Below are 12,595 nucleotides of genomic sequence, written 5' to 3'. Positions count from 1 at the left end.
TTCTGAGGCTCGCCAGGCTCGAGTGACACTGTAGTAAAGAGCCAAGCTCAATAAGCCAAAAGCTCGCTCGGCTCGTTTACAGCCCTACTCGTAAGTGATCAGATTGATATATCTAAAGTGAGGGATCATGCCAGTCCTTGGATATTGTCTGAAGATCCAAGGGTTGTTTATTCCCCGTAAGGTTATTAGGATAAGGAAGACATGGATATCGGATATTGAAAAATAGGAGTTGTACTAACTACAGTCATGTTTGTGACCATTGCTCTCTTTTTAATGCAAAATAAAATTTTACAAAAACAAATAATGTAAAAGGTTCATATGAAGAGTAAATGAAACCTTGTAATATGTTTGGGGAGAGAATACTAAGATTTATCCCCATTGAATTTAATAAATGTTTACATAATCAGTTAATTTAAAAGTTTTTTATTGTTCATAGAAAGAATACTCTTTATTTTGATATTGTCTCAGTTTTAATAGTCTGATCCGTTTGGCACACTTTTACTATCCTATATATCATATTCCACTATCGTATTATAAAAACCTAAAAATATATTTGTTTTAATATTCTCAAAATCTAATCATATTTTATTCAATTCAAAATATTTAAATTATTTTTAACTCATAGGTTTGTTAATTTAATTAAACATCCCCAACAATAAAAGTTTATAAATTGACAAAAACACCCTCACCCACCCACATATTGCTGGCAGTCGACCACTACTGTCGTAATCTACCGGAATGGGGCACGACCGGCTGAATCTGGCCGGTCATGCACTGATTTGGCCTTTTTTAACTAGATCCATCGTGGATTTGGCCAGATCTACGACCAAAGATCTAGTTGTTGATGGCCACATCTGACTGTTGACGATGGCCATATCTTGGCTATCGTTTGACCATCAACGACAGCTAGATCTGTTGTTTATTGATAAACACAATAACCTTCTTTTCTATAGTTTAAAATCCCTAATGCAACACAATATATTAAATCCCTAAAGCACCTACGATACCAATTATATGTGATTTTAGCCACCATTGCTAATGAATCATGCCACAAAATGATTTTAAGATGTGTTTTTATAATTTTTGTGTATTTTTGAAAATATTGAAAATGATCTAAAAATGTGAAAAAAGAAAACACATTGGATATATTGGTAAAAAACAATATTTGAAAATGTATACAAAGAAAAATATGAAATTTATCACATGGGCAACTGATGAAACCCCTTTAAAGTATCACTTATTTTGTTCGACTCGAAAAGCTTCTCTTAAATATATATTTTTTCCCTGTTTACAATGTTGTGTTAAAAGTCTTGATTTAAAATGAAAATTTTTGTTTTAAGAGAGACGGGAGAAAATATAAAATAGAGAGAATAAATGATTTTTTTATTTAAAATTTTAATTTCTTATATAAAAAGGTGGAGTCTACATTCTCTCTTGATCACCATTTTCCTCAGCCTCACCATTTCCTTCATTCCTCCTTTCCCCTAGTCACTTTTGTACTAGGGCCATCTTAGGAACATTTATGACCCTAAGTAAGAGTTACTTTGAGGGTCTTCTAATAATATAAACATATATTAAAAAAAATATTTCAAATTTATTTTTCTTGCCTTTTGAGATGCAAAATCACTAGGAGAAGGGGACAGCAACCAGCAAGGTAATGGGGTTAGGTTGGTGGGGGGTTTTGGAGAGCAGATGAAGCGATGGGTGGTGAAGTTGGTGATTTCCAATGCCAGGATTTATCGGAAAAGGCTTGAGATGTCGTGGCCCAAAAGGTATCGGTGGCCAGCAATTGGTGGAGTAAACGGATGAGGTATGATAAGGGTTTTGGTGAAAGGGCTAAGGGGAGGAAGATGATGGTGTCAGGGAAGGCCAACGACGCCGAGTACATGCCAAAAAGGCCAGGAATGGCTGTCGCGTGCGGTGGAGCTGGGTTGCGAGACTCATCAAAAATCAGCCAAATTAAGGGCTATCAAGGCTGGAAAAACACTTAGGAAATGATATAGTGATGATTTCGATTGATTTTGGAGAGAAAATCAACCGGAATCAGCTCCAAACGGTTGGCGGCGAAAGTGGGGTGGTGACGATTTATGTGAATGTCGAGTTTTGTGATTGAATTGGGGGTGAGTAATTTGAGACATATAAATGACCATTTTAGCCTTTCATTATTAAAAGAAATTCAATGTGTTAATTTAAGGGTGTAAATTGGAATATTGAAACTAGAGGTACAAACTTGTTATTTCATCATACTTTGAGTGGGAATACTGTAAAAATTTTATAATAAATTTGGGCCTTTTTGACTTTTTTTTTTTTTTGGGCCACTGGCTTGGATAAGAAATTATACACTATTTTTATTTTTGTAATATATTTAAAAAACATTTATAAAAATTTTGAATCCTTTTTTACCCTATTTTTTGGTGGGCCTAAGCAGGTGTCTCACTTACCTACCCCTTAGGTCGGCCTTGTTTTGCGCAAAGCCACACCCTACGCTACTACAGCTTTCCTCCATCATCTCAAAAAAAATAAAAATAAAAATTATAAATTCTCTTTCCACACCCACAACCCAACACTATTGCCCCTTCACAGTTCACACCACCATAGGGACAAAGCCAGAAAAAAAATTCTGAAGGGGCCAAAATGTTATCTTCAATAAATAACAAGGCCAGAAAGTGATTAAAAAGTTACGACTTCATTTGTTTCACTCTTCCGAATATTATTCTGGTTTTTCCCAATAAAGTTAAATAGTAAAATTGGCTTATTATCACAATATTATTATATATTATTTAATTTCTTTTAAACCCCCCTAAATTTGTTAATTTAACTAAACACCCACAATTTTTTTTTTTTTAGAAATTGCAAACACACCCCGGCCACCCTCCTGCGGTGGTGGCCGGCTGTCCCTATTTAATGGGTGGTCTGGGGGTGTTTTTGTTAACTTTTAATATTTTATTATAGGGGTGTTTAGTAAATAAAAAACATATGGGGTATTTTTGTTAATTTTCAAATCCTACATCGTAATACACACCCAATTTAACCGTTTTCAAAATATTATTCTAAAAACTATTAGAATAATGAACCAAACAGACCTTACGTTTACCAGGACTAAAGTGTTACTTTCAAAAACTAAGGGTGTCTTATATTTATAAGGTTAAATTGTTATTTTTCTATATAAATTTAAAGAATTTTGTGGACATAGTTCCGCCCCTGCACCACCACCACTATTTTCCCCAACAATCCACATCCACAACCATTAATAACAAACAAAAGCAATTTGGTTTAAGGAAAATTAAAAAAAAAAAAAAAAAGAACAGAAAAAATAAAACCTGAGGGGATTTTCGAGTTAGCCCAAAACTTGGGGTTTTCAATATTATCCCTTCAGTAAATTCTGTTTAGTGTTGCAGGTTTTGAACATAATCTCACAAAATTGAGAGACTATATCCCACAATAGACACATCATAAAAATGATCATGTGCATTTTCTGTGGAAACATATTGTATACTTAAATAAGATTAGCAAATAATGCTTTCCTCTAAATATTTTAAGATTAGCAAAGAATAAAGTGTGACCATGAACCACTGAGATTGAGTGCAGCATAATAACCCAAAAAATATAGTTTGATACTCCGCTAAGGAGATTCAAAGGGATAAGCACCAATAAATTCATAACATGAACTAACGTCGTCATTATATTCTGTGTTCAATCTATCCATCTATCAAATTAGTGTTTACTTTTGAGTCGAATGTCTTAGTGTTGTGAATATACTGAAACCTATTCAATCTTGTAGAATTTCTATCGCAAGAAAAGGCAGGTGAAAACTTTTCTTAGAGGAGAAAGATAGGAAATGAGTAGCAAATGGATGGTTTCCATGAAAGAGCTAAAGAAGGTGAGCAGTTTGGAATGGCTGGTGCATTGGAAACTCTCTGTGGACAAGCTTATGGAGCACAACAATATCGGAAGCTTGGAACTTATATTTATTGTTCCATCATTTCACTCATTCTAGTTTGCTTTCCGAATTCGGTCCTGTGGATCTTCACAAACAAGTTACTGATCCTTATAGGCCAAGAACCTGCAATCGCATGCGTCGCACAGAAGTACTCGACTTGCCTCATTCCGAATCTTTTTTGGTATGCTGTACTTCAAGCACTAATCTGGTATCTCCAGACTCAAAGCTTGATCCTTCCGATGCTCGTTAGCTCTAGTGTAACTTTTTGTTTCTACGTACCTCTTTGTTGGGCACTGGTGTTTAAGTTGAAACTGGGATGTGTTGGCGCTGCATTACCTATTGGTTTAGCATATTGGTTTAATGTGTTTCTACTTGGATTTTATTTGAAGGACTCCTCATTATGTTAAAAAACTCGTGCTGCGTTTTCCAAGGATGTGTTCTTGAGCATCAAGGAGTTCTTCAAATTTGCTGTTCCTTCTGCGGTAATGACTTGGTAATTTCTGTCTCTCATTCTTTCTGTCAAGATTTTGGTTCTCTTCAGCCTTTTCTGGTTCCAGGTTCCTGATATTTTCCTTCATGCCAAACACTTTAACAGTCTGGAATGGCAGTCCTATGAGCTTATCATTTTGCTTTCTGGATTGCTACCTAATCCAGAACTTGAGACTTTAGTGCTCTCCATATGGTATATATGCTTCTTTATATTATTTACCCAAGAAGACAATATTTTACCTTAACATATGTCTTTAAAACATGTTACAAGAACAGATGATACAAATTTTGACTTGTAGTCCTTGTTAACAGCTTTCCCATTACTTACCTACACTACTTCATACCATATGGATTTCGGGCTACTGCAAGGTTTGAACTAACTTGTCTCTTACGCACAATTTATGGACAAATGATATCAAACAAAGCTGCTTCGATACATTGACAACGGCTGAATCTACAATTTTGCAGCACAAGAGTTTCCAATCAACTTAGGAGCTGGTAATCCTTAGGCAGCAAAAATGGTTGGTTGTGCCATAATGGTTCTTGCAGTCATTGAGATGGTTCTTGTAAGGACAACTCTCTTCTTCAGTCGCCACATTTTGGGATATGCATTAAGCAAAACCAAAGCAATTGCAAATCAGGTGGCAAAAATGGGTCCTCTTTTATGTCTCTGTATCACCATGGACAGCTTACGAGCAGGGGTTAGTTATCTTTTTTCCAAGTTAAATTTCTTTTACTTGAATAAAAACCGAACCAAACCCCTCGGAGAGATTAGTTTGGTATGAGGATGATTTGATCTCCAGACCTCTTACTTCCATAACAAGAAAACTAACCAAACGAACTAAGTTATACCCTCAAGGTAAAATCATAACTTGACACCACCAGAAAATCCTTTTCTCCCGACGAGCACTCCTGATGCGAAGGAGTTGCGTTGGGACTCTTCACTAATCACAGCACAACATTGTGCCGGCATTTGCTGAAACATGTCCTGACAAGCACTCCTGATGCGGAGGATTTGCGTTGGGACTCTTCACTACCCACGGCACAACATTGTGCCGGCAGTTGCTGAAACATGTCCTCACACATCTGGAGTCGATACATTGTCATACACTGATGCAGTATGGCATCAGCCTATGGGAAACCATATTCTGATGCCGGATGTGATGGGTTATCGTTGAACCAATCCTCAGGATGTCTTGGGATGCAAACGATGTTGGTGTTGACATGTACTCCCGATGTGGGCTTCTTGTCGGGGAAGAGAATGGACAAAGTTTCCCGATGTGACATCAGTGGCTTTCTGAAGACTCCGACGCATTATTGTGTCGGAGATGGAACGTATATGTAATAGAATTAGAAGAGTTTATCAGAAATTAAAAAAAAAAAAAAAAATTACAATCATTTTCATTTCAGAAGAGAATTACGGTCAATTTCTCTTAATCCCCGTAGCTTAAGCAACAGGCAGAATTTAGGAGCTTATGTAAGTCTTGGAGCATATTAGCTGGTAGGAATTCCAGTTGCTGCAGTATTGGCCTTTGTTCTAAACTTGAAAGGGAAGGGTCTTTTGATTGGATTAGCTACAGGATCTTCTGTACAAGCGGCTTTGCTAGCTCTCAGAACAATCTTCACAGATTGGCAAAAACAGGTTTCTAATCTCAAGACTTGTCTGCACTATAAATTTCATGCCTCTGAAACTGGCCGACTGACCAGATTGTCTAATACTAGAAGAAAATGAAGAAATAAAACTTTGAATAGCTGAGATTCAACCTAATTACAGACACACACGTGATTCGTAAAGACCAACTTTGAATGTTGAGTAAAATTTGATGTTTGGATATTGCAGGCATCAAAATCAAGGGAGAGAAATTTGTGAAGCAGATTCTCAGCCAAGTTGAATGAGCAAAACATATGCAGTTGACAGGTTAACAAAGAGGAGATTCTGGAAATCTTTTACACTTTAAAAGAGTGTTATCAGGGCCCTTTGATATATTACAACCTGAAATCATGCCCCTTGAGAACCATAGAAGGCTTATTCAACTTTATCTTACAAGAACCTCTTGTTCTCCGAACCTAACCCTCCAGATCAATATCTAAATCAGAATGAGAAGTTCTGAATATCTGTAGAATTGTATTAGACATAGTAACTTTGTATGCAAATTGACATGACACAAACTGAATGAAAGAGTGTACATAAAAGGTTAACTTGATAATACAACTTTATCATACTTACTTGCAAGAATCATTTGTTATCTGAAACTACTCATCTTGATCAATATCTAATCCGGATGAGAATTTCTGACTATCTATAGAATAATACTACACATGCAAATTTTGTAAACAAATTGACATGACATGACTTAAAAAGTCAACTTGATATTAATAAATAAGAACAATTAAAAAGTAATGCCAAATCAATTTGTATACATAGTTTTTATGTGCAGCATTACGCATGTCTATATATATCACTATTTATTCAAAGAATTTCAACTCTTTGTAAGGACTAGATGGAATATCTAATCTAATTTCTTAAACTATAAAAGCTCTGTTGCAACCAAAAACCTAGCATGCTACTAGAATGAATAGATCAAACCAAACTCAAATACAGAAAACACAGAAATACAGATGCAAATACGTGACACGTGGGGAATTCAACTCAGTATCTTCGCTCTAATATTCAACACCGGTGTTAATCTCTCTAACAGGATTAACATTTCAACTTTTTGTGACATGACTAGATGAGACTGTTTTCTCACGACACATAAGCGTCTCATCTCTTCAAACTAACACCTTTACAAAAAATACCCTGAGAATGAATATCTCTAACCATAAATCCCCTGTTACAAGCCAGAAATTGTTCCAGGCTTCTAATGATATTCTCTGAAATGCATCAAAACTGAGCTTTTCAGGTTTCTTCCATATAAAATACTGATAATATACAAGAATTTACAGAACAAGCACCACCCGGAACTACTGTTACTAGTAGATACTCTAACTACTATCTGATTCAATCTGAACTAGCTTTTCAGGTTACATCAAGAATCTGTTTGATTGATGATTGAATCTAGCAACCTTTCTTTAACTATAAGATACTCCAAAGCTTGGTGAAACTGTAGCCTTGAAAACACGGAATTATATAAGCATAAACTTCCTGGTTGTAAGTAATTCAACTTAGCTTTAATCTATTTACAAAGCAGCTCAGACAAGAAGTTCTATCTGAAAATCACCTTTTCTTTTCTCATCTTCCTTCTTGCATCCATAATCATCAACTATTATCTGCATAGGCTCTATGTTTTCATCTCATCGCCACCCGAGTGTCTTCTCTCTGCATAGTGACTTTGAATTAGTTTTTGATTCACAAGCTTAGACATTGTTAGTGTGCAGTGGTAAAATTTCATGACCGAGTGTGCAACTAGACACAAGGGCGTGTTCACTCAAAACAATCCTCTCAAGCGCCATTTGACATCCTCTTTCAAGGAATTACCTCAAGAACATTTATAGATAACCACAGCTTCAGAAAGGGAGAGATGCAGAGAGGCATCATACCTTGGTTTCCATTGACCATGTGTCAGGTCGGCAGAATGTCCTGGAGCAATCTGAAATGTCAAGTGCATTGCTCTCATATCATTTAAGTGTACACCAAATAATGAAACAAAAATGAAAAAATACTTTGACTGTTTTCGCGTAAAGATACTGTTATTCTCAGTAACCGTAAGTGAAATGGAACAGACTCATATAAACTGTCTTGAGCTTAAAGGGAGTTTAACGAAAAGAAAATCGAAATGAGAAGTACAACCTTGTGGACTAGCTTTGCATTCAAAGCCTTGGGAGTATTTGGCACCGACAATGAGATAAGCTTTTCCTCTCGTAGTCCTGAAGATGATGCAGCCTTTTGATCTATTCGAACCACCGGACCCTTTTCCAGTTTTCCCTGAAAGACGTCATATGTTTCACTGACATATCGTCCTCTAGAAAATTTTCCAAGCTAGAATGTAATTAGAATACTACAAAGTAGGTTCAAGGCAATGTTCATTCTTTATAGAGAATCCTTTAATATGTTTTAAAAAACTACTTTTTTCCATAATTAGATCCCAAATGACATAACATAAATAATCTTGTCTAAGTAGCAGCTGCCACTGTAAAGAATGCATGCATGACCTGATTTAATTAGGCAACTTTTTACCTCTTTCTCTTTTCCTTGTTTGACACAACTCCTCCACCCAATTTCATCCCCATTTTTTTTATTTGATTCACTCCGAATAGAATGGTTGGCAGACCTGTCATTTGCAGACAAGCCGATCGGTCAGATTCTATTCCCTAAACCTTACATCATACAGCCAAATAAAACAAGCAGAAACCAACTATATCAGTCATATATTTGGAACTTCAAATATAGAAAATAAAAAATAAGCGTAAAAAATTCTTCTGCATAGAGTCCACAAAAAACATGTGTTTCATGAGTTTCTGGTTCTCCGTTTTCCACTCTTCAGCAATAACTACTCAACTCAAATAAAGACTTCATAGAAACTTCATCAGAGCTATTGACACTACTACATTTTAGAAGTGTAAGTGAGATCAGTCATCTGCAGACATGTTGATCCACATTAACATTCCATTTGTAACTAGAAAAGTAATAAATATCATAAGTTCCTAAGATGACAGTTTCCACATACTGAACTCTTAAAACTTCCTGGATCTTTCACCCTTTAATCTTGTAGAGAAGTCACTAAACTCTAAAATCATCCAGGCAACTCAATCACACTTATTTTATACAAGTTGATACATCTACAAGAAAGGCGATGGAGAGAGAGACAAAGACAGTTAGACCTCTTGGATAGAGCTGTGTTTTTCAAGCCACCTTTAACCATGATATCATTCGAAATCCTCTGCAAAATACAAATGTTATTCCACTGCCAGGACACATTATTAACAGAAGCACTAAAATACAAACAAAAATGAACATAAAACAGTTAACATACCTTAGCTGATTGAGCACAAACTGGCACTCTGGTTGGTAACTTCTCGGCCACGGCTTGGGAAGTTATGTTTGGCTTCAACTGTTGAGCTTGTATACTCAGAGAAGACCTTTGCTTCGAAGATTGTGCATGTTCTGGCAATCTAGTTGATATCATCCTTGCCATGCCTTGAGAAATTGGAGAAGACTGCATCACAGCAGAAGATTGAGCATGAATTGGCAATCCTTTTGGCTTATCCCTTATCAACAAAGAGTTGAAAACAGCAGCAGCCGGGCAAACTTCAGTAAAATTTCTATTTATCTTTCTTGCAGATTTAGGGTCACTTTTCTTACTTGTAAGAAGGGTACTGTCAGATATGCTAACAGCTTTTCTATGAAGGGTTAGATTCAACTTCTCAGATTGCTTAACATCATTTTTTGCAGTTCTGCTTCTTTCCGATATTGTTGTTTTGCTTCTACCAAGAGCAACTGGACCCTGATTAAAGCAGAGGTTTAGAACAATGCTCATATCCATACAAGCAACTTAAATAGTGGAAAGTGCAATAATCCAATCTTAAAACACAAAGCAAATTCAAATTCAAACCATAGATGTGGTCCGAAAGTTTAAGCATAAGTCTCAACCTTGCAACTTCGTACAACTTGTATATGTAACATTTACTCATTTTTCAAACTAAAAACAGCAAAAATTTCCAAGTACATCCAAATTTTCATACCTTCTTTGGCTGGTTTTCTTTTCGGTTGACTGTGCCGGAGCCATGGTTACTCTTCTGGGCAGTTTTCAAGCTACTACTCGATGGCTTGTGCAATTGAGAAGCATTTTTATTAGAAATTTTCGCTTCAATAACGGGCAGCGATACACTCCTTTTATGCTTAAAGCTAGCTTCCCTAGAGTTTCTTTTTCTTCCTTCGGTAGCTTGATCTGACCGTTCCACAAGACCTCCTGAAGATGAGTTCAGATTACTAGTCATATTACAGTCAGAAATCGGTATTGAATTAGCCCTCTCTTCCTTTTTTGACACTACAGAATTTACATCGCCTTCTATTCGATTTTTGCTACTCTCTGCATCTTGACAAGCATCAGGTTGGATAATTTCTTCCTGTTCTGCTTGCAGCGCTTTCATAGCTCTAATCCTTCTGTAGTATTCTTCAAAATATGCCTTCTTCTGAGCAACTAAGCCGGGGTGCTTGAACTTCTCCAGCTCCTCTTCATACCTGTTGTGACTGAAAACTGACCATTTTTCCCAAGCCAGGGACTCGGCAGAAAATCTTCCGAAAGATATTGAATCCTGCTTAAGAATTCCACAGAGTGATACAGCCTGCTTTTAAGACAAGAAACAGAAAAACAACAGCAAAATAATCAGCTAAAAACTCTGTAACACATTTGTTAGTGTTCCATTTTTTAATCAGCATCAAACTTGCAATGCAATCAATAAAATACATCAGCTCAATTGCATCCTTGTGCCATACAATGCACTTAATCATTTTTCTTCTAACACTTTCTTGAAACAATAAATCCTAGGTTGCTAGCTTGCTAAGACATAACTAAAACAAAAATTATGAATCCAAATTGTTAACAAATCATAAGATTAGCAAGTAGTTGTTCAACACACAAGGATCTACAACAAGTCTTGTAATTTTAAGAAACAATTTTTTCATAACGTCGAACATTGCACTTGTAACATTTAACCTGAAATCATATACAATGAAATACAACTAGTAGTAAGAAAAATTATTTGATTAGAGATCCCCCTAACCATGTTACTAGTCAAGCATTTTAATTGCCTAACATGAACAGTAATGAATACCTTCAATGAAATAGAATAACAAAGACAAATATACTGGTGCGCCTAATAATTTTTCGTGTATATATACTGCATACATCAATGATTGTTTATCATAAAATGAATTAAAAAAAATAAAACCGTAAACTGTTGAAAAGTAACAATCAAATACCTCAGACTCATCCTGGTGCTGGTGGGCTAATGGCAATTCAGGACATGAAAAACTAGCATTGAAGTAAGCTTCATGATGATGATGATGAGTCTCAGTAGCCATCTCTCTTCTCTCTAACTCTCTCTATTTCAATCTACATTCTACTCTTAACATTCTAGCCCCTGAAATAACAAATATATCAACAACTTCAAACTCCAATAAAACAGGTTTGTAATAATTGCAAAGAAAATCCTAAAAGAAAATGATAAAAATATTAAATGAAAGTGCATGCATGCTATTAATGAACCTCTTGCTGCCACCTGGGTTAAGTTTCCATCGTTTTCTTGGCATCCAAACGGGTGCAAAAAGAAAAACTACAAGAAGAAAAGGATGAAAGAAAACGTACCATTATTTGAGGAAGATTAATCCCACTTGCGTCTGAAAGATAACCACATTTCAATTACAGAAGATTTCAAAAACCTTCTTAATCTTTTTTTTTTTTTTTTTTTTTAATTAGCAATTATTTATAGCAGTTTTATTTATGAAGAGATATCGGTTGGTTAGTTGATTCTTCCGCTATTAATATTTTGAAAAATAAATAAATATATATTTTTTTTTAATTCTCTAAATTTATTCTTGAAATTTCAAAATATTAAGTAATTTAAATAATAGATAATTATGAATTTTTAAATTTAAAAATTTAAAAATTTGAACAAGTAATTACAAAAGGAGTATAATAATAGCTTTTGTTTTGATTCAATAATTAAAATTTTAATTTAACAACTATAAAATATATCAAATATTAAAATTCCTTAAACTCTTAAATTAAATTAAAATGGCTAAAAAATATTTTTTTTAATTAAGAAAAATTTAATCAAAAAAATAAATTAAAAATCTAATAAAAGTATTGTCTCTAAATTGATGTTTTTCCCAACAGAAAGCAACTAACACACCAATCTACTTCCTCCTGTTGCCACGTGTTCCACGTCCTCACACTCTCTCATTTAAATACCCATTTTTTACTCCTATACATCTGGGCTTATCTTCCTCAATTAGGTGCCCACTTGTTTATTACACGTGGTGATTATTAAGCCATCGACGCGTATGCTTCTTTGCTTGTTGGTTCTAGAATTATAGGTTTGGATAAACTAGAATGTTGCTTATTTTATTTATTATTTTTAATATCAGATATTATAAAGACGGATGTGAGTCCACAGTGATGTAGTGGTTTACAAGATGGGTGCCACGTGGTCAAAGCATGGAAG

General features: G+C 35.2%; 1 protein-coding gene and 1 pseudogene across 5 annotated transcripts; one reads left to right on the top strand and one right to left on the bottom strand.

Moving 5' to 3' along the window:
- Positions 1-3,849: 3,849 nt before the first annotated feature.
- LOC116106618 lies at positions 3,850-5,216 on the top strand (annotated as a pseudogene).
- A 741-nt stretch (positions 5,217-5,957) lies between these two features.
- LOC116106511 (protein WVD2-like 7) lies at positions 5,958-11,849 on the bottom strand. Of its 5 annotated transcripts, XR_004124326.1 has the most exons (10): positions 11,737-11,849; positions 11,352-11,512; positions 10,112-10,717; positions 9,403-9,873; positions 9,251-9,309; positions 8,607-8,700; positions 8,220-8,354; positions 7,970-8,019; positions 7,651-7,759; positions 5,958-6,092 (listed from the first exon to the last, which is right to left on the bottom strand). XR_004124326.1 is itself a non-coding variant. In XM_031392880.1 (9 exons), the coding sequence occupies exons 2-9, from the start codon at positions 11,451-11,453 to the stop codon at positions 7,711-7,713; spliced, it is 1,566 nt and encodes a 521-aa protein (XP_031248740.1). In that variant the 5' UTR covers positions 11,454-11,512; positions 11,737-11,849; the 3' UTR covers positions 7,096-7,710. The 5 variants fall into 5 exon arrangements, 4 of the variants coding, with proteins under 4 accessions (XP_031248740.1, XP_031248741.1, XP_031248738.1 ...); XM_031392880.1 differs by lacking the exon at positions 5,958-6,092 and having other exon boundaries at positions 7,096-7,759; XM_031392881.1 differs by lacking the exon at positions 5,958-6,092 and having other exon boundaries at positions 7,096-7,748.
- Positions 11,850-12,595: the final 746 nt, after the last annotated feature.

Source organism: Pistacia vera, unplaced genomic scaffold (assembly GCF_008641045.1).
Source record: "Pistacia vera cultivar Batoury unplaced genomic scaffold, PisVer_v2 Contig52, whole genome shotgun sequence".
Classification (NCBI taxonomy): domain Eukaryota; kingdom Viridiplantae; phylum Streptophyta; class Magnoliopsida; order Sapindales; family Anacardiaceae; genus Pistacia; species Pistacia vera.
Note: the sequence above shows the minus strand (reverse complement) of the source record. Positions and strands in the feature narration are given on the sequence as shown.

Excerpts from the sequence above, each read along its gene's own strand:
- LOC116106511 (XM_031392878.1), bottom strand. The coding sequence starts at position 11,453 with ATGGCTACTGAGACTCATCATCATCATCATGAAGCTTACTTCAATGCT. Across the intron at positions 10,718-11,351 it reads AGCACCAGGATGAGTCTGAG|CAGGCTGTATCACTCTGTGG; the intron begins GTATTTGATTGT and ends TTGTCTTAAAAG. Across the intron at positions 8,020-8,219 it reads ATGCAAAGCTAGTCCACAAG|ATTGCTCCAGGACATTCTGC; the intron begins GTTGTACTTCTC and ends TTGACATTTCAG.